The 27,966-nt window shown below is 43.0% G+C and overlaps 1 protein-coding gene across 9 annotated transcripts in view; it reads right to left on the bottom strand.

The window, feature by feature from the left end:
* Window positions 1–27,966, bottom strand: part of HNRNPM (heterogeneous nuclear ribonucleoprotein M) — a 40,627-nt gene that overhangs the window by 7,486 nt on the left and 5,175 nt on the right. For 2 of the 9 annotated variants that reach the window (XM_044254377.1, XM_044254379.1), the window contains exons 2-13: window positions 23,919–24,088; window positions 16,400–16,452; window positions 15,478–15,485; window positions 15,299–15,392; window positions 13,998–14,189; window positions 12,402–12,555; window positions 11,532–11,581; window positions 10,601–10,661; window positions 7,119–7,220; window positions 5,771–5,815; window positions 5,249–5,326; window positions 1,310–1,408 (exon numbers count right to left, since the gene is read on the bottom strand). In XM_044254377.1, the coding sequence (XP_044110312.1) occupies window positions 1,310–1,408; window positions 5,249–5,326; window positions 5,771–5,815; window positions 7,119–7,220; window positions 10,601–10,661; window positions 11,532–11,581; window positions 12,402–12,555; window positions 13,998–14,189; window positions 15,299–15,392; window positions 15,478–15,485; window positions 16,400–16,452; window positions 23,919–24,088 (1,106 nt within the window). The remainder of the gene's footprint in view (window positions 1–1,309; window positions 1,409–5,248; window positions 5,327–5,770; window positions 5,816–7,118; window positions 7,221–10,600; window positions 10,662–11,531; window positions 11,582–12,401; window positions 12,556–13,997; window positions 14,190–15,298; window positions 15,393–15,477; window positions 15,486–16,399; window positions 16,453–23,918; window positions 24,089–27,966) is intronic. The other 7 variants (XM_044254380.1, XM_044254384.1, XM_044254381.1 and 4 more) reach the window with 6 other exon arrangements.

Below are 27,966 nucleotides of genomic sequence, written 5' to 3'. Positions count from 1 at the left end.
GACAGTCTCAATCAGAGAGAAGGTGGCGAAGTAGGAGGAGATAGCACGGCCTACAGATGACATTTCTATTCAGGTCGGGACCGTGAGTTTCCTGTTGCCATGAGAAATGACCTCACCAGATCTACCCCCTTTCCACGAACCAGGACAAGGCCACCAGCCTCCTCACAGAGGTTGAGAGGCACCCAGAGCGGTAAAGGATTAAAGGCCTAAAGCAGGAAGAAGTGAGAGCCTATGAGAGCAAAGTCATGTGCTATCTTGTTCATCTCACCCTCGTTATCCACAATTTGCTACCTGCAGCCAAATGACAAGTTTTTAAATATTTTTAAAAATATCCTGCTGTTGCAGGACACAAAAACAAAATCATAGACAATTAGAAACTTTTGGCTGACCCAGTCACATAGCTCATCCCCAAAATTCTAAAGCTTTGGAATAATGTAAAGCAGAATCAGTCAGTCATATGAGACAAGTACAAGGAGGAAAAAAAGGGTAATTTTCCTTACCAGCCTAGTAAGACACAAGAAAATCCTTCCAGCTACCTAACTGCCAGCAGGGAAAAAGAGAAACAAGTCTCCACCGAACAACTGTTTAACTCTAATCTGAGGGAAACAGTCTCCAGTAGTTCCTGATTTTCTTGGCGAACACAACACAAGGAAGATGGGAGTCCTAGAAATAATCTGCAGAAGAATCTGGTCTCACTGATGAGCTGGATGATGAATCTTTCTAGGACCTTCATAAATTTTAAGAATATATCTAATACAAATTTACACAAAAGGGCTTAAAATCTGCACACCTAACTCAATGGGTCTCCCAAAAACAGAGGCTGAGCACTCTGAGGCAGTCCCCTAGAAGCTTCACTACGGCCCAGTGCTACACTGAGGCCTGCTAGCATCAGAAAACTCCCCCAGTTCCCTGAAGCCTCTTTTAAAGGCACCGGCAAGCACACCATGCCGTCTGATAACCAGACCACAGTGCCCTGGACAAGGGAACTCACACCCCACTCAGCAGGGTCTCGGAAACCTCTACCACTCCAGAGAGCCAGTGCCATGGAAACGCAGCGGTTTTAGATCCCACAGCAAGCAAACACCTCACACCAATGCAGCCAGAGAAACCCCTTGGAAGGACTAAAGAAAAACAGTGCTATTGATCCCAGTAAAAAAATTCAAAGACCAAAACTTTTTACCTAGGTCTAGAAAACATTCGATTTTCTTAAGACTATGGAAAAACAGCTGACTTTGCCTAAAAAGAACCTCTGACCTAAGCATGAGCCTGCGCCCCCGGGGATGACCCCGCCCACGTGAGGCCTTCTTACCCATTCCTCTGCCAAGGGGCTCGCCAAAGCTTCGAGACATTCCCATCTTGTTTCTGGCAAAGTCTCTCTCAAATCCTCCACCCATGACACGCTCCATCTCTGTGGAGAAAAACAGTACCCTAGGCCTTGCCAGGAATACCACCATGTTCGACATGACAAATGCACTACAGGTACGTGACGGCCACCACCAAGTCAGGATGTTCGCTCTTCCTACAGAGAAACCATCATCCGCCCTCTTTTCCTTAAGTCACCTGAAGTGAATCCCTGAAAACTACCTACCTTTAATCCATGAAGGACTAGCTAACAACTTCCACTAGAGCCCCCCAGCGCAGAAGGCACACCAAGCACCTGCTCCCACACCACGCGGCACGGGCGCACGGGCGTCAAAGGCAGGCGGCGGACGCCCGCACCTGCGGGTACTTCCCCCAGGCCCGCCCCAGCCTGGGCTCTCCCCGGTGCGAGGAGCGCACGGAATCTTCACACCAGCCCGCAACATCATGCCCCTTCACAAAAAAAGCAGCTCAAATGCCTTAGTAACTTGTCTAAGGCCACATGCCTGGTGAAGGGGGGAGGCAAAGGCTGGAACCGAAGCCCAAGGCAAAAATCCACGCTCTACTGACACAGGCACATCCACACAGAACACAGAAACACGCCTGCACGTACTGGGCCTTCTCTAACAGAGGTGGTGTCATCTACACACAGCTGTTGGTAGGAACCTCATTACTTCTTGCTACACTGAAATCAAGACTTATGTGTTGCAAAAGTCTCTTAAAAACAAAGGTCTTGGGCGCCTGGGTGGCTCAGTGGGTTAAGCCTCTGCCTCCGGCTCGTATCCCAGGGTCCTGGGATCAAGTTCCACATCGGGCTCTCTGCTTGATAGGGAGTCTGCTTCCTACTCTCTCTTTCTCTGCCTGCTTCTCTGCCTACCTATGATCTCTGTCAAATAAATAAATAAAATCTTAAATTTAAAAAAAAAATAAAAAAAAAAAAGGTCTTGGGGTGCCTGGGTGGCTCAGTGGGTTAAGTGTCTGCCTTCTACTCAGGTCATGATCCCAGGGTCCTGGGCTCCCCACCAAGCAGGGAGCCTGCTTCTACCTCTCCCTCTCTTTCCACCTGCTGCCACCCCTGCATGTGCTCTGTCAAAAAAATAAGTTAAATCTTTAAAATAAGTAAATAAATAAAAACAAAGATCTTTTAGCTTCTGTGCGGAAAGCCTTACCACAGCTGTCACCTGCTGGAGAAAGCCTTTGATGGTCCCATCATTGGCTACTTCTTTCCTCTAAATCAAGACAAGATGTGTATCTTACTGTGTCTCCCCCTCCCACACTGAGAGGTCCTTGAAAAATCTAGTTAATTACTGTTGCTCCGTAGAAATCACATAAACAAGTGCTATATAATGACCACCTTTTATTGCACAACTACCAAAAATGGTTACATGCAGCTCAAGTCCCTACGCTTTCAAAGTGAACACGTCTACCAATGCGGTGGAAGCAGGCTAGCCACCACGAATTACACAGCAGAGGGGCACCTGGATGGCTCAGTCTCTTAAGCGTCTGCCTTCGGCTCAGGTCATGATCTTGGGGTCCTGGAATCAAGCCCTACATCAGGCTCCCTGCTCATCAGGGACTCTGTTTCTCCCTGTCTGCCTCTGTACTCCACCATTCGTGCTCACCCGAATAATAAAAGTAAAAATCTTAAAACAACAACAACAAAAAAAAAACAACGGTGCACTTGCAATGATCAACTTGCTATCACAGTCTGAATGGACCCAACGGAACCTCGAAGGCTGGTGCCATGCCATCTGCCGAAAACATAACCACCTTGCACAAGCTTGCATGTGGTCAGTCCGCAGAAGGGAACTCCCAGAGTGGCACTCTAACGGACAATGCTCTGCTCTACTCCTTTAATCCCTTATCCTAAAGAAGGCAGCACTCTGCCCCCTTGAGATAAGGAAGTCACATGTAGGTATCCATTTGTCAGCAAACGCCTCAGAACTCATGTTCCCAAACAAAAAGAAAACTAAACAGAACTCGTCTTCCCAACTGTAAACAGGCTCTACAGGACAGGGAACTCTGTGAAGTCTAACGAACTACCCAGAAAGAGAGTTCTCCTAGTCAAATACTGTGTCCTATCACTGTCTGGCACTCAATGACTTTTTAATTTGTAATTTTTAACATGCACTCTATCAGGACTTGACCTGTACTGCTGATTGGCCCTGAGAATGATTTCTAATTAGTCTGATGTCAACACCTACCACCGTGGTAGATACGTTTGGTCACCAACTAAACATTAAATTAAATCCAAAACATATTATCAACTTTTCCTCCGATAAAGTTGATTACACTCAAAGCTCAGAACACAGCTCAAGCCAAAGAAGTCCCTGTTGTCTACTGCAGAGGGTAATGAAGGAGGACGCAGAGTACCTGTATCTGAGAACATCTAAGAACAAGGCATCAAAACACATCCTCTCAGTGTGGCTCTCCAAGGGAATCAGCTCTTTGAACCTTTGATCACCAAGCCGAGAACTGTGACTGTGGCATTCCACCTGCCAGGTTACAGGGGACTTTGCCCACACGGCTCAGCACAGCCCCACCCGACCCCCACCCCCATCCACATCTAAGTCACATCACTCCACTCCTCTGCGCATTAACCCCACCTCCTAATGACTCATCTGTTTTGACTAAACACTTTACCAAGCCAGACTCTCCAACTCTCACTTTTTATTAGAATTCCTGTACACATTATGAGCTGCAGGCTAGCCTGAAAGTACACTGAAATGCAGACCTTTGTCCTCCATTCCTAATGGTGAGGCCTTCCCTACTTCTTTTTATCATCATCTAGAACCAGGCAAACCCATGAAGGGCAGTTTAATCATCAGAATTTTCTTTCTTTCCAGTCTGACAGTTCCAGTCTATCCTAGGCAGATAAATGCTCTCTTGCTCTCTGTCTTCACATTAAAGGATACCGCAGGTCAGCAAAGAAACATTTAAATGCAAAACATTAAGGACTTTCGATCCCAGGGAAGTTTAAGGGAAGCAACAGCCCCAGAGGTTGGGGGGGGTGGCCAAAGAGTCAGCCAAACCCCAAAGGATTTCAGAAACACAGTCTGCAGGGTTTCTCAAGGCACACTCTCCAGCCCCGCTGAGAAGGGGCTGACGCCCATGCTGGAGGCAGTCCTGAAAGGGCAGGATCACAGTGTGACTAAGAGACAGGCTCTGGAGCCAGAGAGCCGGGATCCACATAAATCCCATTATTACTAGCCATGTGACCTTAGGCAAGTCACTCTCTGGGCCTCAGTTTCTGATGAAATGGTGATACAAGTACCTACAAATCATGTGGTTCTTGCAAGGACAAAATGAAAAACCAGTTACTACGATAATATATTTCTAACTCGAAAGCTCTGTTAGATGTGAAGGACAGTACACCAAAATGTGCACTATGTAACTGCTAAATTAAATCAATGTATCTGCTCACAACTCAGAGATATCAGAGCCGATAATCAAGAGCTGACGCCATCCAGCACTCTGGGAAAGACAGGAATCTGCTCAAAAACCCCAAAGAAACTAAAACTAATACCTTACACTTGAAGACAATTTTAAAGTGAGCAAAACATAACCACAGGTATCTACAGGATGCTTGCTAGTGCTGGAGACAAGAAAAAAGCTTTACTATTTTACTGGGTAATTATTGGGGAGGTTCGGAACACAGGACACACAGTTTAGTGACTAACGGGATTAACACTTACCTACTAGGAAGTCTGGCTTCTGAAATACAAACTTGTGATTTTAATAACACTTAAAGCAAATTCAGAGACATCTAATTCAACAGAAAAGTGGATGGGGCAATTATTCATTAAAAATGGGTGTGCTGCCTCAAGGACACCCAAGAGCCAACTGCGAGCAGGGGCAGGTAGAAGCAGGAAGGAAGCAGGACACTTACCATTTATTCTGCCCATGTTCATCCCTGATCCAAATCGACCCATGTTTTCCATACCACCACCAAAAGGTCCCTCCATGCCTGCAAGAGACATTCCCGTTTGAGTACCATTCCAATGACACTGCTTACACTCACCAGGAGAAGAAAGATGTTTTCACAAGTTTCACCCTGAGCATTTCCTGCCAGGAATTTCCTTACGTAGTCTAAGGGCTTTTGGGGAAAAAATGCTAGTCCCTTGCCTAAAAATCGCCATCATCAAAAAGCTAATCTGATCCAACCCCTTTAACAGACAAGCAGAGAGAGGCCCAGAGAGATGGAGTGATTTGCCCAAGGTCACAGAGCTAGTTAGTGAGAAAGCCAGAACCAAAGGCCAAGATACCCACTGGAAAGACTGATGGGTATTTCTAGGCTCAGACTTTTTAGAAAACAAAGAGAGAATTCATGCAAGGCTAAGGGAAAAGAGAAAGGTGAGAGAAAACCATACCTAAAAGTGATTACATTTGTACTTCATTTTAAATCTCTTACCTCCCATTTTATTTATTCCAAATCCTATGCCTTCCATTCCCATTCCTTAAAAAGAAAAAGTCAATGCAAACTAAAATTATGTCAAAGCAGTAACGTTTGAACTTAAAAAGCACAAGAAATTCCACATCAGCAAATGAACAAAAAAACACCCTGGTTATGAATATATTTTAATTGTCAAGGAAAAGGGGGACGGAAGGGGGTCTACCATCTCACCTGTCAAACTATCATGTTCCAAGAAACTATGTCTTTAACAAAAGACTTTAACAAAATAATCACCACATGACTCAAAATTCTTTAGGGCCCACATACAGTTTTAATAAATAACCAAGTCAGACCACTTTAAACATGATATATAATCACAAACTGAACATTCACTTTTTGAGAAGTTTATTTTAGGGAACGTTAAGTTTAAAAATCTTTTTTTAAAGATAAAATTCCCTAAATAAAAAGCAGTTCCTAAAGACACTGAGGCTTCCCTCCCCACCATCCCTTTCTTCTTAGGCATTAGTCAGGGCTCAGGGGTGGGGGCGGGGAGGGGGGGGGACACACTCAGGGCCATATGAGATGATGGGCCAGGGTGCTGAGGTAAGCCCAGAGTTTAACCTGGGAGAGAGACAAGGGATAGCAGAACTAACAGTAGCAGGGTGAAGGGACATCCATCCTGCAACTCAAAGGATTTCAAGAGAGACCTAAGGCTGTGGTCATAAAAATGAAATAATTCTTAATAGTACATAAATGCCTCATTGCACAGAATGAAAATGCTAAACAGAATTTAAAGCCTATTCTCACAGAGCTTTCATTCACCAATTATTGCTCACCTTCTTGAACAAAGACAACACTGAACACCATGGCTCTGCGGCCTATGACAGCTATGCTGTCTCGTAATGAGGCCCTCTACGCCTTTTTATATCCATCAATGCCCCTACCATAGTCTAGAAGCTGTATCCACACCAGCCAAGAGCCCAAGGGGTGTCTGTGTAACGTAACAGACTGGCAGTGCTGTGGTCCCATGGTCAGAGACCTATAGTCTCTGTCACTAACTGATGGTGTGACCTTGAGCAAGACCAACTCTCTGGCTTGTCTCCTCTTATCAAACAGCTTAACTACCTCGGCTCGGAAGGTCATGAAAGGCTAAATTGCAACATATAAATAACTTTAGAAAAAAGGATTCAATTCAGTAAAAATACAAAATACTGCTTTTATCAAAATGAATCAGATAAATAAGGAGGGAGTTCTGCCCCAATGAAATCTTTATTCCATTTGAAGTACTCAATGTCCAATTATCCCAACAGTTCACTTGAGTTAACTAACTTGCCCAGACACCTCCAAAGCACACTGTCGTTCTCACCTGCGGGTCCCAGGTTTCCCATGCCAATGCCTTTATTCAGGTGATTGGCATCAATAGGCTGTCCTCCTGGGCCTAACCCCATGCCAATACCACCAAGTCCATCTGAAAAGAAAAGAGAAAGTTCTAATTGTAGAGTCCACTTAGAAAACCGTAACCTTCCAAGGGAAAAAGTCTTCTTCTACTGTGTTGTAAATGTCACACTCCGTTCCCATCCTCCCACCTCCACAAGCAAACCCAGGACCTAATTCATACTTGGGAGCTATCCCTTCCAAGACAGAACTTCTCATATGCAGACTGGAGTCTGTGGTATGTATAAAACAAGGACAAGTGAAAATCAGTTACTTGAAAATTACAGAGAATAATGAACAACCCAAACGTAAGAATCACGTATACTTATTTGTTTCCCTAAATCTCGAAATGAGAAACGCTTGATTAAAAAAGGCTATTAAAGCGCTGCCTAGATAGATGGCTCAGTCGGTTAAGCATCTGCCTTCGGCTCTAGGTAGGTTCAAGTCCTGTATTAGGCTCCTTGCTCAAGGAGCCTACTTCTGCTGGTGCTCATGCTCTCTCACTCTGGCAAACAAATAAATAAAATCTTTTAAAAATAAAATTAAGGGGCACCTGGGTGGCTCAGTGGGTTAAGCCTCTGCCTTCGGCTCAGGTCATGATCCCAGAGTCTGAGATCGAGCCCCGCATCGGGCTCTCTGCTAGGCGGGGAGTCTGCTTTCCCCTCTCCCTCTCTGCCTACGTGTGATCTCTGTCTGTCAAATAAATAAATAAAATCTTTAAAAAAAAATTTTTTTTTAAATAAATAAAATTTAAAAGGCAATTAAGGACATCGGGTGGCCAGCAGCACAAATGTGCCCAATCTCCACCTCCCAAACTGGAGCCCGAAGGACTTTCCCAAGAAAAAACAATGCTATAAGCCAGCCAATTAACGTACTGGTCATATACCATTCTCTGACTCCACTGTGGGCCATTTTCTTTCTTTCTTTTTTTTTTTTAAAGATTTCATTTATTTATTTGACACAGAGAGAGAGAGAAAGAGGTCCCAAGTAGGCAGAGAGGCAGGCAGAGAGAGGGGGAAGCAGGTTCCCTGCTGAGCAGAGAGCTGGATGTGGGGCTTGATCCCCAGATCATCCCAGGCAGAGGCTAAACCCACTGAGCCACCCAGGCGCCCTGTGGGCCATAGGCCATTGTCTTAAGAGTGAAGCCTAGTGTTCTCTTCTGCCCAGAAAGTTTCCTAACCTGTGGCTCAATACCCAGCCCACCCTCAACTCCACGCTCCACAAACAAGCCAGCAAGCAAGAATACAGACCAGTCTCTAAACAGCCAACAAAACCTGATAGTGTAAGACACCTGCACCACTCTGAGTGACCTTGGTCAAAGGCTTAAAACACTACAGGGTGAGATTTTTTTTAAATGGAAGCCAAGTTCATTAAAAAACAAACAAACAAACAAAAAATCCTGATACCAGTTCCCAGAAAATCTATTTAACAGCTCTGTTTTTCAAATGCATAGAAACAGCAGCAAGGGATCACAGAGATCACCAAGGTTACTTACTTCCCAAAGCAGTCTCTGAAATGTGCTAGGAGACCAAAAGTCATGGATAATAGGCTCCCTGGGGCCCAGGGCATGCCAGCCCAGGCTCCCAAAGAGCCCTCGTCCGACCTCCTCTAGGCATAAAAGTCAACAATAACCATCACCCTGATCCTTGGGTGATCATTGCCAAATGGCCAAACTAATTAGGAGAAAGGTGTTCCTTCTCTAAAAAATGTTATTTTTCAACAGAAAATTTCAACCTTTTACTCTTGAAGCCACTGACATCCCCTCAAAATCCACCTCCACTATGCTTCCGTAATGGTAAACTACAAAGGCACTTGGTTTTTATTTTTTTAAGATGTTATTTGACAGAGAGAGATCACAAGCAGGCAGACAGGCAGGCAGAAAGAGGGGGAAGCAGGCTTCCTGCCGAGCAGAGAGCCTGATGCGGGGCTCGATCCCAGGACCCGGAGCCTGACCCAAAGGCAGAGGCTCAACCCACTGAGCCAGGCAGGCACAGCCCGCTCCCCCTCCCCCCCCCACCCCCACCCCCCGCCCCAGCCACCGACAAAGGGATTCTTGTCAGTGTTCTAGTCTAGGCTCCCATTCAATTCTATCTGATCTGGGCCTTAGGCGTTAAGTCCCTATCCAGACCAGAAACAGTCCCTGGCCCCCAAACAGATCCACCCCAACTGCCCCACCTGGAAGAAGTTCTCCCAATACAGCATAAGCAAGCCCTCCTCTCCTGCCACTTGACCGCCAGGCTTCGTCCTGAGTCCCCCACACTAGAAGCACTCGCCGGCCTATGCTCGGGTTTCACTCAGCCCTGTGGGCTTGCCAGAAAACGTGCCTAAGGCTTCACTAACATGCACCCTCTCCATCTGTGAGGTGACCAGTCACCTAGTCTTCCCTGTTGAAGATTTTCACCTGCATGTTTCGAGTGACCCTGTATAAAAACCTAGTCTGTTGTACTTCCCATACCATAAGATGCATCCGAAGTGTGTAGCCGGCGGGGTCTAGTTTAGTTGGAGATGCATACCACTATCGCCAACACCTCGTTCTGGAACACTGTCATCACCTCGAAAACAAGTCTCCAGTTACCCTTCTCCCCAGGCACCACTAACCTACTTTCTGTCCACGGATTCAGTGCTCGCTTCGGCAGCACATATACTGTCCACGGATTCACCCATTCTGAGGATTTCCTGCAGATGGGGTCCAGGTCCAGCCACGCTGTGGCGGTCTCTAGTACTTCGTTCCTCTGTAGGACTAACACCCCGTTCTATAAATTTAGCACTTCCTCACTGACCCCCTGCAATCACGCTGCTAGGAACACCTGGATGTCAGGCTCTCTGGGGCTGCAGTTTTCAGGTCTCTGGCGTATACCTAAGAATGGCACTGTTGGGCCATAAAGTATAACCAATCTCTTCTGAGCCCAAGTACAATTTGGTTTTAATTTCCTTTGCAGTTCCTGGTTCTTCCTTCCACAGAACACTTTAAAAACGCCCAACTACACCCTCTAGGATGTTGTCTGCCTTACCACAAAGTAATCCTAACCACCTTTCCTAAGCTGTGACTCTGTTCATTTTGTACCCTGAGAAATCTATAGAAAAACAAAAACCAAACCCTTTTTGAAGCTTTCCCTCAAGAATCATCAAGAGAACTACAGAAGAATACTGCACAAGCTCGAGGGTAAATGGAATTTTCTGGGTTTGGTTTTTTTGTTTTTTGCTTTTTTAAACAATTTTATTTATTTATTTGAGATAGCAAGAGATAGCACAAGTAGGGAGAAGCAGCAGCTCCCCTCTGAGCAGGAAGCCTGGTACAGGGTTCCTCCTGGACCTGAGCTGAAGGCAGATGCTTAACCTACTGAGCCTCTCGGGTGTCCCTTTCTGGCTGATACTAATCAAATTCAAAACCTAAGCCACACTGAGACTACTTACGGGGAAGTTGCTGTGGACGCTCAGGAGGGAAAAAATCTCCCTTTGGTAAGGCCCTCTCATCCTGAAAAGAAAGGTAATGAATGTTAGTATTCCTTGAAGTACAGCTTTGAAAGAGCAAAAGATGGAAACAACTCCCAACAACAGAGAAACAGCTAGAAAATTACGGTCCACCTATGCCATGGAATAACATGTAAGTATATAAAAAAAAAATTATAGAGAAATACCTTTTGTGTAAAGGAGGGAAGGATAAAAATATACACCCATGTTTCTATGGGGAATGAATAGGAACTGGGTACAATGGAAGGGCAAGACTCTCACACTGTATCCCTTTCATGCTTTTTGACTTTTGGGTCATATAAAGCAATTATATACTCAAAAAACCAAACTGATATTTAAGGTAACTACAATTACCTCTTTACAGTTCCTTTTTTCTTTGTGAATTTGAGCCCTACCTAGACAGTCCTCAGCATGTTCCAGTCATGCTTGTATGAATTCATTATGCCCCACGGCACAGCCACGGCAGGGCTAAAGGTGATCACTGAAGTGCTTCAAAGGCAGCTCAAAGGCTGTCTGAATTAGACTGAGTACGGTCACAATACACACGACACTGGCTCAACGTCCTAATGCAGTACTAGGAAGAGTAGAAGTCAACGTACAAACCGTCCTTTGAAACCGATCACTTGCTTAAAGCAGGACACTCAACTGACCACCTGCCCATGCCAAAAAGAGGCAAGCGCACAAAGGATAAACATCCCAAGAGCTGCACAAGTGAGCATAAAGTGTTCATGAATTTGCTCACCATACCGTACACCCTATTTAGAGCAGACTGATCCACAACTACTGCAGAAGGCCTGTGTCTGCTCTAAGTTATCTTGTATTTTTGCTAGACTTGTCTGAATATGTTGTGCAGGAGGAGACCCTATTAACTTACCATTTTCACGTGCATTGGTCTATCAAATAGCAGTTGACCATTAAACATAGCTGATATTACAATTAAGGTTATTTCTTGCAATTCTAAAAACATGTGCAGCAAGAGAGAAATACAGAAGGAAAAAAACACTACAACTGCTAACAGCCCCTCTAAACAGTGAACTTATGAGTTTTGGTTTTTCATTATACTTACAAAATATCTGTTTCTATAATAAGCATAAACGCAACAATAAACAGAACTCAGGGCTGGGCAGGGGAGTAAATGTCAGCTTATGCCTCAGGTGCAGAGCTTTGTTTGCATAACCTGAACTTCTCACCAGGCCATCTTCTTCGGTATCAGCATGAGTTTTCTGGAGGAGTCCACTGGGCCAGATACCCCACCCTTTCTTGAACTACCGTGTTTTCTGGGTAAGATACACAGTAACAGCCTTATCTGAGTTTAGTGACTGTGTTCATGTGTGACATTTTCCGCTGTAACTACAAAGATGTAACTCTAGGGTCAGAGAGAAATGCCTCTAGAATGAGGTCAACTCATAGGAGAATTAGGGCCTAGGACTTATACATGAAATAACAATGGAGTTTCTCTCCAGAGGCACATTCTTTATAGACATCTCCCTTCAAACCAAACTTCTCTAAAAAGAGAACACTGGAAAAGATCACTCATGGACATGTGCCTCTTTTCTCTCTATGCGGTACTGACTGAATCAATTCCATCACAAGAACTTTTAAACTCCACAGTAACGCATTCCCTCCAGCCACTCAGGAAATATTAATACTTAAAGTGACCACCTTCCCCAAAAAAACCTATATTGTTAATACAACATTTAGGCCAAATTGTTCACCCAAGAGCTGAATTCTGATAAAAGGATACATATAGCCTGCACAGCTTCAATGGACTGTTCAAAAGTAACAGTGCCTATTCCACGACTCTTTCCATCTTTATCCTCAAGAATGTCTGCTCGGACCACCACACCAGCCATACTAAATACTTCCTTCAGTTTCTTCCAGCCAACTTTATAATCCAGCTGATCAAGAGAAAGGAGAGAAAATTCTCAATACAGACATCTTTAGAAAAAACATTTCCACTGTATAAGCACAATATTATGCTTTGGTTGGAAACAAACATCTAAAAATAACAGGTTATTTTTATTACACCGGGCACAGGCTCAGGCAACAAAGCATGCGGCTCTTACTCTTGGGCGGCATGAGTTCAAGCCTCATGCTGGGTGTAGAGTGTACTTAATAAAGGTAATAATATATAATAAATAAATAAAAATAAGTAAATAGGGGAGCCTCGGTGCCTCAGTCAGTTAAGCAACTGCCTTCCACTCAGGTCATATCTCAGGATCCTGGGATCGAGCCTCACATCAGGCTCTCCGCTCAGCAGGGAGCCTGCTTGTCCCTGTCCTTCTGTCCTCCCACCCCGAAATCATGCTCTCGCGAACAAATAAAATCTAAATAAATAAATAAAATGTCACAAAAACTTATCACCTACAGTACAATTTTTTAGACAGGATTATGAAGCCTGGTCTTAACTGCTATTCACTGTCTCTTTTCTCTAAAAGAACAGGTCAACTCACCTCATACCTTTCAAATTAATGCTTACTTGGTGAAACATTAAAAAAAATTTTTTTTGAATCTTTTTTAAGACCTTATTTGACAGAGAGAGCGAGAGGAGAATATAAGCAGGGGGAGTGACAGAGGGAGAAGCAGGATTCCTGCTGAGCAGAGAGCCCAAAGCAGGACTCAATTCCAGGACCCTAGGATCATGACCTGAGCAAAAGGCAGAGGCTTAACTACTGAGCCACCCAGGCACCCCTAAAAAAAATTTTTTTTCTTTTTTTGGTTTACCATCACCCTCCCCAACTCACTTTCCTTTAGTTCCCCTTGCAAATGGCAAGGGTATTACCTTTCACCCCAGACACAAGAGGGAGGGAATGTCAGCCTTGCTCATATACTTTTTTGACCGGCACCTAAATAAACCCACAGGGAATGCAGACTCAGCTGCCACTTCTGTAACCAGCAAATTCAGTAAACATGGGCGCAAAAGGACCATGGTTGGGCCTGTGACTTATCACTGCAGTGGCCACTATGGGACAAAGTCTAACCTCAAAGCTAATTTTAACAGATCAAGAAGAGAACATAACCCTTTTTCCTTAAGATTTTATTTATGTAAATTAGGAGAGTTGGGGGAGGGAGAGCACAGTGAGCAAGAGCGAGAGAGAGAAGCAGACTCCCCGCTAAGAAAGGAGCCCAACGCAGAGCTCAATCCCAAGGCCTTCAGAGATCATGACCTGAGCGGCAATCCAAAGTCAGATGCCTAACCAATCCACCCAGGCACCCCAAGCATAACCCTCTTTTTAACATTTTTTCCTCTCAAACAGAAGAACGACTTTCACAACATATTGACAAGATGATTTCATAGAGTTCTGATTTTCTATTTTAGACAATATTTCCATTTACTTACATTTGCTACAAATACTGTGCTTCCAAGTCTTCCAGCCTGCAATGCATGGATAATCTCATTTGGGATGTTAGGATTATTTAGGATACTGGGTGGGATATTAATCATTCCTGGGCCACCTGGTCCCATACCCATCCCACCGGTCGTAGCCATCACCTTTTGCATTGCTCTCCTGGCATGTTCACCATCAGGATCCTAAAACAAGCACAGAAGTGTTAGATTTCACTGACCCAGTGATAACTAAGACCATGATCTCACAAAAAGTGATATGCCCAAAACTCGAGATTGAGAAGTCGGTGGAAAGCAAGTCTCGAAATCTATAACAAGAAATCCAAATGAACTCAACCAGCAGGCTAGGAAGAGTTCCAGCCAAAGGAATAGGAAGAAAGAAATGTGTAAAATTTAGCTCTCAACTTAACTAAAAAAAAAAAAGGGGGGGGGGGCGAAGGGAGTGGTTTGATGACAGAATTAGTTGGCAGAACATAGAACACTTCCAGATGGAAATAAGATCTTCACAGGCTTGGTATAGTTGAATCTCACTAATTTTCAATGGGATTTTGTTAATTTCTGATAACCCCATCAGTGATTTTTTTTCCCAAAACTTTGAAAACGCAGTTCTACATCACCGAGGTGCTCCGGTCCTTCACGTTTTTCAGGCGTTTGACTCGTGTTAAGGTCTCGACAGGTTTATGAAACTCTGGCATTGGCACTAGTCTTCAACTTTTTGCCCTTTCACGTGTCTCTTCAACACACAGAAACCTTAAACCCTAGCATGCTCTCCTGAGTTCTGAATATACTCATCTTCCTTTAAGATGTCAACATTAAGTCAGGGAGCGCTCTAATCAACAAAAACTTCCCTCTCCCTCAAGGGAGAAAAGATAATCTGGTTTGGATTAGATATCAAAGTAGATTAATGATAAATTCACTTTAGAGAAGAAAAAAGATTGGCTAGGTAAGAGCAGGGTTCAGGATGGGTAAAACTGGAGGCACAGAATCCCTTAACACGCATACATACACCCCACGGGCTCGGTCTGAGCACCCCTGAAAAAAAAAACAAGGCAGGCTGCTCTAAGACAAATGAGACGTTAGGAAGGCAGTAAGCGGTTGCTGAGGATGTGCTCGGCCACTATTCCAAAGTTCTTACAGGAGTGACTACCGCAGCCCGTGACTGACCCTCTTCATTAAAAATAACAAGCTGGTCTGCTCCATAAAATGTAGTCAAGGAATATTTCTGTCTTTTCCTAATTCCAAACAGGGACAACTCGACAATTATAAATGGTATCCACATTGTTTCAAGAGCTTACTTCTTTGACTTTCAGTGGTCTTCCACTCAGACTATGCTTGTTTAGAACTTCGGCAGCTTTTTTCATGCTTTCTTCCATCTTGAATTCAACAACGCTATGAAGAGTCAAAAGGAGATGAGTGAAACCAGTCCTACAATTTAGGAGGCTCAATTGCCAGTAAGTAACTAGACAATACTTACGCACATCCCTTTGGAGGAAGCCACAGACCAGTCAGAAGAGCAAGGAAAGGGGGGAAAAAAAAGAAAAGAAAAACATAGTAAATATCAATGACAGTTACATAAATTACAAATATGATTTATGTAACAAAGTTAGTTTTTAAATTAACCCTTCTAAGGGGAAGCTCACAGGAAATGTCTTGCCTCGCCTTCCTCATTAAAAGCTGGACTCCTCATTATCTCCTCTGCCTGCACATTACCAGCATTGCACTATAGTTACTGAAGTTGTAATAAGCAGACCTAAATTCAGGTTCTCCAAGAAATCACACAAACTTTAGATCTGCTTCTCTGTACTCAAATCAATTCCTTATCATACTCCTCCTAAATCCATCCCTTCCATAAATTAAAGCTCATCCTTTGATTGTTCTAAGCCATTCTATTGCACAACAAAATAATTTATTTTCTCTTTAAACTAGGCCAATTTTAAACGTTCAGGTTTTAATATTTGTTTTACAATTTACTGGCACAAAGGCGACTTTTCGGAATCTTTGGTTCACACAACTTTCAAATTCAGCAAACGACCAAGAGTAACATTTTCTAGACAAAAACACACGTTTTACATTAATATACCACCGCTAAAATTCCATGCATAATTCACACACAGCCAATTCCTCTGTTAACAAAGAGACAATGCTGCTATTGGTCCCCAGTTATCCAAATTGGGCATCCAAACAGAATACCAAAAAGCTCTTTGGCCAGCCATTTGGAAAAGCGGGACTCCCGTTTGCAAATCCCCTCCCACCCCACTCAAATGTTTGGCAAAATCAAACATAGCTACTGTAACGTGAGCACTCACTGCCTTCCTGATTTCATTCGATTCCACGCCACCATACAGTTACATTTTTCAAGTAGTAAATCCACAGAAGAAATTCTCTCAGACACTTACCCTTGACTTTCCTTCAGCGTCCATTAAGAGCTCCACGTATGTTACCTCACCAACTACAAATCAGTTTCCAGACGACACATAAACCAAGGGAGAAAAGCCAAGAAAACAATGGGAATTTAGAACAATCATCAGCAACCTTGTATGGAGCCTCTGCCTTATAAGAAAGCCCAGAAACACTCCATATTCTCTAAACCACCAAACTAGGCATTACAGGTGTGCAGTAAAAGTAGGTGAGACTCGTTAACAATTATGTCCTTGATTTTCCTCCCACCACAAACAAGCTATTACCACAGATTTCCATATCACCTTCCCTGTCTGAAATACTCACTCATGACTAGAGGCAATCCAAATCTATAGGAAAGAAGTCTGCGTGCTTCACTTTTTTTGAGAAAGGGAGGCAAACATTTTACACAATATACTTCTACGGTGAAAGCAGGTAAGCAGCGCACAAGCTGCAAAGCCACTGAACTGAGCTCAGATACTAACTACAAGGCCGTGCAAGTGTGTATATGCTCAAAGGCGCCACATGGTGTGGCCAGCCACACAAGTACAACCCGTGCGACTAACTGCACATGGCCCTGCACTTAGAGGAGGGCCTCGCACTTGGTTTAATCCTCTGATGTTAATCTTGAAATCCTTAATATTTTAACAAGAGGCCTCCCGTTTTCATTTTGCATGGGGCTCCACAAAATCTGTAGCTGGTCCTGCACACGGCCCCAAGCTCCAGAACTGCCAGAAGTTAGAAGTTCCGGTATCTGATCATAAACCAGAGCAGCATCTGGATTCTCTTCAGTGCATTAACAAGCCAGGCTTTTTTCTTCCTGCTTTCTCAACCTCCCCATTGAGAGACACAGATAAATGCAAATGTAGAGCTCAGTTTGCAACTAGACAAGTTAAGATTCACGTAATTCTGAACTACATAAGGGGGAGAGGGGCAGAAAATAAAGAATTTCAAAAGATTTCGCAGATTTTCCTCAAGGTTTGGATTGCCAATTCATGACCACCATGACCAGATGTTAGAACCCATCAAGAAGACAACCACCAAAATGGCTGCTGAACTTGAAGATGGCACAAAAAGAACAGAAATTTAGTGTTAACTTGGAGAAAATCTCTTAAGCAGGCTCTCCAGAGTCAAGAAAGTGCTTCTGTCCTCAGGAATATCCTTTTTTGTTTTGTTTTGTTTTGTTTTTTAAAGATTATTTTTATGGTAGTAAAGCCTTCTCCAATTCTGTATTCAAGTTTGGTTCAACAGTACAAGGGTAAAAGTAAACCTCTTAATGGCCTCAAGTTGCGCCTATTCTAATTCCTTTGCTCAAAGGAATTCGAATTATGAGGATTTTAAAATAATAGCAAGGGAAGATTTAAATGTAAGATAAAATTACTTTTAAGATAAAATTGACAATTTTAAGGGCATATTTATTACTAATATATCTGCACTGCAGTTGACAACATGAAGGACAAGTGTTCAAAGTCACCTCCCCTTGTCCTTTCTTGGACTGTTACAGAACCAAACCAGCACTTTGCACAAAACAGGAAGGAGAGAGAATCAGTGCAAAGAAATGAAAAAAAAAAAAGAAATAGGGACTGGTATAATTTCACTTTTGGAGGATGCACTCCAGTTGGGCAAAAAGAAAATGATCGTAGCCAAGGGACAGACATACAAATTGGCTTTATTTTACTCTTACAAAAGTAAAGCGATTCCAAAAAAGGTGCAGTCATTCCTGAGGCCATGTTTTTAAAAAGCCATTCATTTCAACAGCAGCAGCCATTTGAGGACCAACAGCCTTATCTCCACTTTGATAAAATGCCAAATAGTGTCAATACAGTGAAGAGACCTCAAATTTATTTTCTACAAGCTGTTAAATACCATCTAGTAACCTTAAAAATGAATCATCACAATATCTAACTCAAGACAACTGTAACTACGTTGTCGGAATTCAAATACTGTTGCATTTTTAAATTTCTAGTCTGTGTCCATAAAGCTGTCACTGACTGCAACCTAGACACCAAGCAAGTCCAAACCAAACTTTTTTTTTCCAAAAAGCTAGGTTTAGAAATTGGGACTTTTTCCATCTAACATTCTAGTGATGGCACACATCCAACTTCAATCCTCTGCACCAAAACTTTGCTTAAAATATCCCTTTTTGTGTTTCCCCACATGGCATCGTTGTTTGGTAAAAACAACAAATTTACATTTAAAAAACCCTCCATCCTATCAGGTTAGCCACAGGTTGGGCAGCTGCTGTGGCTCTAGCTGGAGTAGTAGTGTTCCCAAGAGAGCATCAATAGTAACCAGGTCCCTCATGCATTCCCAACCTCTACCCTGAGAGTCCACATCAATTCAGAGATGTAAGCAAATCAGGGTTACAGGACCTGCAGGAAGCGCTAGTTCATACTTCCCTGTAGGAAGATACTAGCAGACCACCTCTCTGTTAGATATTAAACAAAAGACCTGTTTGATGTAGTCAGTACAACTGGCAACAAAACACTGAAGGTGAAATTTGCCACCTAGAAAGGAAGTTTGAAAGACCAAATCAACCAGAGCACACGAGTTAGGACTGAGAGGCAGAGTTAATAAACTGGTAGCAGGAACAGTCTCGCCCAAATGGAACTCTCAGGTTACTGATGGAAAACTACTGTTGCTCCTCTCCCTTCCTAGACATGGATGGGATCTTCCAAAAGAAGGCTCTTGGAAATTCTACTGCAGCTTTGAATATCAAAACATCTAAATGAAAGAACTAAAACTGTAAAATCTAATGCCCAATGTTTTTACCTACCTTGATTTTAAAATGCTTCAACAAATCACCTTTAACCAACATTTACATGATTAAAAACACCGCCTCAAGCATAAAACACATCGAGAGGATAAGCAGAATGAACAAGTAACCCAAAAAGTCAGGCGGTCACTCGGAGCTACTGTGATTTAACATAACTGCACATATTTTTTGTAACAAACACTACTTGTGTCTGTATTCTCATTTCCTTTGAAATGGACCAAAAACAGAGAGGGAGGACAGAGGACAAAGCTTCACTGAAGAGAATTCCTATGTGGAAAGGCCTACAATTTAAAGGCGAGGGTGGAGGCAGAAGGCTCCACAGAGCAGGGTACGTTATCACACACACCCCTTAGGTGGCCATGCTTAGATGGGTGCACAGAACAGATGCCTATTTTAATTTGGAAAGCTTGTGTCTTTAATATACAGACAACCTGAAACCTGGCAAAATAATTACTCTACAGAAGGACTACTTGATTTATGGACAAGTTAGAAAATTAGTGAGCCCATTCCTGCTCCTACTTCCACAGTGACAGAAGAGCACTCACTACTAGGTTGGTGGGGCAGGGACAACCCAAGTTGCCCACAGACACAAATGTGTTAGCGTAACAGGTCTTCACAAAATGCAGGCTGAATTTTCAAAAAAAGGAAAATATGAAGGAACAAAGAGACTAGATATGATGGATTTTTATTAAATAAAAAATAAATAAAGTTTAGGGCGCCTGTTGGTTGAGCCTCTGCCTTTGGCTCAGGTCATGGTCCTGGAGTCCCAGGATCAAGTCCTGCATTGGGCTCCCAGCCCTGCAGGGAGTCTGCTTCTCCCTCCGACCCTCTCTCTGCTCATGCGCTCGCTCTCTCTCACTCAAATAAATAAATAAAATCTTTCCAAAAAAAAAAAAGACAGAAAGAAAAGAAACTTTAGCTCCACAACCCCACAATGTAGGTTGTCTTCAAGAGCCAACAGACACTTTATTTTGGACTACGGTTGCTCTCTGAGCCTGTTTCCTAATCAGCTGGAATTTGAAATTTACTTAAAACAATCCCATCAGGGGCCCCAGGGTGGCTCAGTGGGTTAAGTGTCCAACTCGTGGTTTTGGCTCAGGTCATGATCACAGGGCCAAGGGACCAGGCCCCACATTAGTATTCCACACTCCGCATGTGGAGTCCACCCGAGACTCTCTCCCCCACTGCCTCTGCCCCAGCACACGCACTCTCTCACGCGCACTCGCTCAAAATAAATATATCTTTTAAAAAAAAAAAAAGGCGATCTATTAAATGAAGACAGAGGATTAAGTGCTTAAAGAAATCTTTGCTTACACAAGTTAAACTGACTGCTGGTCAACTTGGGATTGAGAGCAAACTCCACCACTGATGTTCCTTTATTCCTCACATGGTGCTCCCATGTTTACTCACTGCAGGTCCAGCTCAGGCCTGTCTCTTTACAAATGCCCCACCTCCATGGTGCCAACTCCCTGGCTAGGTCAGGAGAATAAGCAGCCCAATAACGAGCTTTCTTCACCCACAGACGACTTCGCAGTAATGCAGCACAACATGAAAGTTTAAAATTCCCGAGGTCACCTTTTTCACCTAGTCCTTAAGGTCAAACACTTTTCATGTGATCCCAATCTGTCTCCAGTGATGAAAATCAGGGAGGCTGTGAGACTGTGAAAGCATCTGCAAACTTGACGTGACAATCTCCAATCCTGATCTCCAATTACACCAGCTCTCAATTTTTTTTTTTTCAATTTAGCAACTCTGTGGTGTTCACAGCAACCATTTGTCCCATGTACTATCTCCGTTAAAAAATCAGCATGATCAAAAGGAAGGCCAACAGAAACCCTTCCTCTGTTCCATGAGGACACTTAGAGCAGGAAGGGCAAAGCTCACGTGATTCTACAAGCTATGAAAGCTGTTTAATCCACATCCAAAACTTGCCGGGGGAGGGAGGGGGCGGTGCATGACCCAAAAAAAAAAGGGGGGGGTAGCCTGGCTCAGAACAAAACAAAGTTCTCAATACTTTAAATTCTCTTTAAATTCTTTAAATTCATCAGTGCTGATTTCATGATACTGCCACCAAACAGCTGGGCCCCAGACAAGCTCTGTGATCCCATCCAGGAGCAAAAATAAAGTGACCAATTCACACTATCACTGTATCATTAATAGGATCTCCTAGAATGTTGCTAAATGTTCAAATTTAAGACAGCATATATACACTCGGTGGCCAAGAAGGGGGGAAGATCAGGAATTAGGAAGGGGTCCATGAGGCATCTTAGGCATGGTTAGCCTTAGAAAAGCTCCTTTCTTGCCACTTGGAAGCTACTAGTCCACTTCTGAGAGGCAGCAGTTAGACAGTGTGGCATTAACAGGACACTTTCTAGACCTTTAAGTTGAAGACAACTAATTCTAGCTTATTCCGCTGGTTTCCTGAAATAACAGAACTCTTAAGATGCAGACCAATAAAGTGGCAGAGTTGTAGTAAGTCAGGTATCCACAGGTGGCCCACTCTGGAGGTGACCTTGAGACTTTTAGGGTGCTAAGTGCCCCCAGCTGCAGTAACAAGTCTTCAAAAAACGAAAACTTACAACAGGCTTCAAGATTTCCGATAACCAACTAAACATATTATCTTTTTGCCAAGACATGAATAAATGCAATTTTAAACCTAACAGAAAAAGGAGGACATTTTTGAAGAGACCTGTGTATGTGAACAGTAAATTTCTTCAGACCTCACATGCTGAACAGAAGCATTACCATAAAAAAATTCTCTTATGAAACTTTCACCCACAGTACAAGTAATTTAAACAGAAAAATAATTAATTTAACCTATACAGGGGAGCTCTAAACAAGAACATTTTAAGATTTGTTTAAAATAACTTATTTACTGCACACCTGTAATTCTAAATTACACCACCAAAAAATACACTGAAAGGGCTGAGCCAGGGCATTCGCAGCAGTATGCCGGGGAATATGAGAACCAGTTTGGAAGGATCCAAGTAAACCACCAGGCTGGCCCCGCACTTAATAGGAAATTGAGGTGAACTGCTTCTACATCCAGAAACGTCATGGCTGCTGCTGCTACCAGCTTTAAGGCTTCCAAAACTGAATTACTGAATGGTAAAGCAGTAAAAATGTCACCTACTTTATCCATCATGTCCCAAAACTGGTTCACACACTCCTAAAAATAAAAAAATAATTTGGCCTGCAATCTCGTACAAAATTCTAACAATTGCGTTTTCAAAGCCACATTCCTGGTTCTTGGAACTACTATACCTTATTATCAATGGAAGTATCAATTCAGCGGTTCAACCAAATCACGAGAACACAAATTTGGGGGTTATTCCAAAACTAATTCGAATGAGACCCAACTGTACTGTACAGAAATTCTAAGCTTGTATTGAAGCAGCAGTCCCAAAAACCAAGAACACTGCATCTGGGATGCCACATGACACGCCCTTCAGACGAAAAGAAGAAACTTCACTCTTGCCCTAGGAGCATTGGCAGGAATGATTTGGCTGATCAAGGCAGGAAAACAAATCTCACACCAAACGTTTTTCCATCCAGGTTATCTGGAAAACTACTACATGGGAGCAGCCTACATGAATGTACAGAGAAGTTCACGGTGCCTAGTGCTTCTGGCATGTCATGGTCAAATTAAATGATGGGACAATGATGGCAATGGGCCAGTAGTAATTTCAAAACCCAATGCTGGGAGCACCAGTACACATACCAAAATGGCCTATCCAAGTGGCATCTCTGCCACTGAATGTTAATCATTTGACAATTCAAGCTTGAATCTCTTTTCATTATGAATGCTCCAGAAAACCAATACCTTTCAGTCCTTCAAAAAGACTCCATTTAAGGGTAATTTGATTCTAGGTTTCCCTTGGAGACCTCAAGGCATCAGACACATTGTTCTCTATCAGTAGTTTTGTCTAACCAGGGCTGAGCAATCTCTTTAGCCCTGAGTGCCACCAGCAGGGCCAAGAATCAGGAAAGAAAGGAAGACAAAAGCACAGAACAAGAATGTGGAAAGAAAGAGGATACACATGGTGTGCACAGGGGGTGAGGCAGAGGACCACAGGGACAACCAGCCTCCTAGGACCTCCTGGTGGCAGCAGAGCTTCAGTTGCTTCCCCTGCCCGAGGCCAGAATCTGGACACTGGGCCGCTACCGAAGTGCGCCTGAAAGCAAAGCATCATGTAGCAGATGCCTTATCTGGAGCTCTCCGATTGCCGATCTAACCCAGGTTTCTGCCCAGGGAAAAAGCCTAACAGTTTAAATACAAGCTAATGGTTTAGAATTTAGAATCTGAGCAGCACAAGTTCCAACTACCAAATTTTGATCCCAGGAAGACATCCACAAAATTTAAACAAACTAACTTCCCTCCAGAATTGAAAAGCTTTAAAAAAAATTTTTAAAGGAAAAACCTCTCCCACCTAATATGAAGAAATCAAAAAATTTCCTCAACACAAAGAGGTTCCCCTCAAGCTTAATCAAAGCCCTATTAACCATATTAAGCCAGTAAAATCATTTGTAGGCCAAAGGACCATACAAACCACCCTGTTTGACACACGGGTGCATGACCACACAAAAAAGTAGGGTGGGTAAAGCGGCTTAACTCTCAAGCGTGGACAGAACACATGCTCTACCCAGATCAACTTCCACTGACAAAAAAATAACCAAGGAATTAGCCACAGAAAAGATGACACATCAACCTTCTTACCCTACTCGACCACCAGTACCATTACCTTTTTCTTTAACCAGGTCTTTAAGTGACTGCCATTTCACATCAAAAGGTATGTTTGTAATGAAGGCTCTGTATCTTTTAGTTGGATTGGCATATGGCTCAAAGCGATTGCCTCCTCTTTTTATGTTTTTCTCCTTCCTCTTCTCATTCTGAGTAGGTCGCTCTCCTTCACTGAATTCGAAGGGAAAAAAAGGGTCCATATGTTAGCACAATATGAAAGACAGTATTTGATTTGCCAGGTTTACAATTCCACACAGTTACATCCAACACAAGACTAATAATGACTTTGATCTGACACATTCAAACTCAAGTGCTCATAGAACAGAAAGGTACAGTAGTGCACTCCTTAAAACCCACTTATCAAGAAGCCATTCCCGAGAAACTGCCCTCCTATGCCTTCATACATTCCTAGGGGCTTTAACAGAGATGGGAAAAAGAGGCCAACTCCTGGCCCAAAGTGCTTTAACTTCATGCCAGAAACAGGAAAAGAGAAGGAAAGATTTGCAAGACTATATGGAACAGAAATGAGCTGGTGCCTATAGGCCCAACCAATTTTAACCTCACAAAGAAAATTATCATTTTGTTCTGGGGGGAAAAATTTTTCTTTAAATAGGAATATAAAATGGTGCAGCCACTACAGAAAATTTGGGCAGTCACTCAAAAAGTGAGAACACACAATTACCATATGACCCAACAATTCCACTCCGGCAGTACAGATCCAGAGAAGTGAAGGAGCACATACTTGTACGCCACACAGCAGGATTCTTCTTAATAGCCAAGAGGTGGAAACAACCCAAGTGCCCACCAACAGATGAAGAGAATCGAGAAAATGTGGTATAGCCATACAATGGAATATTATCCAGCCACAAAAGGCATGAAATGCTTGCTGATAGCTGCTCCAACACCGATGAAGTCTGAAAACACTATACTAAGCAAAATAAGCCAGGCATAGAGACAGAAGAGAGGTTACCAGAAGCTTGGGGGAGGTGGGAATGGGGAGTTACTGTTTTCACGGATGAGAGTTTCTGTTTGGGATGATAAAGCTCTGAAAATGGATAGTGGTACAGTGCACAACACAGCATTTACTGCCACTGAACTGTACACTTAAAATGGTTAAAATGACAAATTTTATATTTATATTTTTTACCACAATAAGGAAGTTTGTTTTGTTTTTACCAGAAAACAGCCATTTTCTATACCACCCTAGGAAAACTGAAGTCTAACCGACCCAATAGTTAAGACAACACCCAGGAAAAGATCCCACCTTCATCTAAGGCTGCCTGCTTTTTCAGCATGGCTTTACCTGTAATATTCTTTACCTTTGTGTGTCCGGCATCTCCACACTAACACTTCATTTCTAAGCTCCACAGATACAAATTCGGTTTAAGTTAGGACAGGACATAAGTTTCAGAAGAAAAGCTAACTTCCAAAAACACAGAACCAGACGTCAGGCTGGAAGCTTAGGCCACAGCACAGAGAAATGGATCGCTGCACGCCGCCCAGGGACCACACATGGGCGGGCCAAGTGAAGCTATTCCATGAGCTGCCCACTCAGGTGCAGTGACCACAGGCAGACACCAGTGAGAGGGGACCAGAAACAACTGGGATGTGGCAGACACAGAAGTTCCTCCACTTCCTGCACTGTGTCCTGCACTTTCTGCTTAACAACCCCTATGCTTTCCACCAGTGAAAATCCAGCCAACTCCCAAACCACAGAGCCTAGCAGAGACTTTGTGATCCATGACAAAAATGGAAAAACAAAAAGCCAAGATTATGTTATTAATGATTTATATGCCTACCTTTATTTAATTAAAGGGCTGATATTTATTCTAGGATATGTCTTCCTTGTGTGGGAGAGGTAATGTTCAAATACGAGATGACAGCTAGAGGACTTTGTTCTTATAACATTATTTACTTGGATCTAAAAAATAATTTTTTTTTTTTTAAGTAAGCTATGTGGGGCTTAACCTCAGGACCCTGAGATCAAAAGTCACATGCTCTACCAACTAAGTCAGCCAGCCGCTCCACTTGGAAAATTTTTAAAGTTAGCAACTTTTTGTAACCCTAAGGTTTTGGGTTTTTTTTTTTCCCCCTTTTGGTCCCTCCAATCCAAACACAAGGGTTCTAAGTGGTAACCCAGTGAAGGTATCCTCCTAGGCAAAAGTAAGGAAGGCAATTTCCTCATGATTTCACACGTATCAACATGCAATAAACAGACTTCCTTCACAGACGCTAGCAGATATGGAGGGATACAGCTACTGGAATCCACAAATTCCTAGAATTCTACTCTGTCTACCCCAAGTTAATAACAGATCCTCCTCAGTCTGGCTGCACAGCACAAGCAGATCTCAAAGGAAACCCTCAACCATCACAGAGGCCACCTGTCTACTCCGTATGAAAGCTCCACACCGAAGTCTGCCAGACAGAGTGTATTTGCCAACATGTCTCTTGCTCCTGGCAGATAAGAAGGCAAGTGTTAGTAAAAATTCATAAAATGCAGAGCACCAACCATGGACCTCCAGAGAGGGTCTGTGGATAGAAACATATTTTAATATAACTGGTCTTTTGAAACCCACAGACTCTATAATTAATTACATTAAAAACCATTATTCTGACACAAGGTCCAGGACACCGAAATAGTCCCAGTCTGTGTTTTCACACATCTGCTTACCTCATCTATCAGTTACAAAATATATAAATAACTAATTACAGTCAAAGCAGGTAACAAAGTATCCAGCCCATATTCTGCAGATAATTATGGCTAAGAATAGGCTAGCTACCCAGTCTAACCACAGAAGCTGGGTATCTGGTTTGGGGTTAATCCACATCACATGGCTCACCATAAAGAAAGCAGCTCATATGGATTACGTCCAAGATGTGAGCACAGCACTCTACCCAAATCCTCCTCTGGCTAATCATTTCCACTGTCTGAGAAGTTTCATCCCAAGTAAATGGAGTGAGAACTATCTCGTCACTTCCAGCTTCTTAAAAAATTTACATTTTCATAAACTCAGTGATCAACAGCAACCTTTTTTCTTTTTTTTTTTTTTTTTTAAAGTAATCTCTATGCCCAATGTGGGGCTTGAACTCACAACCCTGAGATCAAGAATCACATGTTCTACCAACTGGGCCAGCCAAATGCCCCTTTCTAAATCTTTATTTTTTCTTAAATAATCTCTATACCACTAATCCTTCTTAACACAGAATTGTAAACCACCCTCAAAGATATCTCACTCAATGTACATATTCAAATACAGCTAACAGAGTTCTAAGAGTGGTATCTTGAAAAGTTTTTAAAAATGTCCAGGGGCGCCTGGGTGGCTCAGTGGGTTAAGCCTCTGCCTTCAGCTCAGGTCATGATCCCAGGGTCCTCCTCCCCCCGGCCCCCACTTGCCTCTCTGCTTATTTGTGATCCCTGTCAAATAAATAAAATCTTAAAAAATATATATATTTTTAAAGTAAAATAAAAATGTCATCATGCATCTGCCTTCAGCTCAGGCCATGATCTCAGGGTTCTGGGATCAAGCCTCGCACTAGGCTCCTCTGGCTCCCTGCTTAATGGGAAGCCTGCTTCTCCCTCTCCTACTCCCTCTGCTTATATTCCCTCTCCTGCTCTCTCTCTCTGCCAAATAAATAAAAATCTGAAAAAAGTAAAATAAAATGAAATATCCAATCCCATTTTCTCATTTGTCTTCAGGATAAAATTTCAGGAATAGTCTTCTCTAGCCCCAAGATATTTACAACACTTAACTCCAAAAGCTTTTTAAAAGTACGTTCTTTGGTTTGTTTCCACGTGGTTTGAAGATTTTATTTATCTATCTGACAAACAGATCACAAGCAGGCAGGGGGGGGCGGTGCGCAGGCTCCCCACTGAGAGCCCGAGGTGGGACTCGATCCCAGGACCCTGAGATCATGACCTGAGCCGAAGGCAGAGGCTTAACCCACTGAGCCACCCAGGTGCCCCCAAGAAGTACATTTTCTTAAGATTATATTTTGACAACACTGACAAAACTGCTCAATCCCAAACACCCCAAATTTAATTATATACA

Source organism: Neovison vison, chromosome 6 (genome assembly GCF_020171115.1).
Source record: "Neovison vison isolate M4711 chromosome 6, ASM_NN_V1, whole genome shotgun sequence".
NCBI classification, from domain to species: domain Eukaryota; kingdom Metazoa; phylum Chordata; class Mammalia; order Carnivora; family Mustelidae; genus Neogale; species Neogale vison.
The sequence above is the reverse complement of the archived record's forward strand: the minus strand, read 5'-3'. Positions and strand labels throughout refer to the sequence as shown.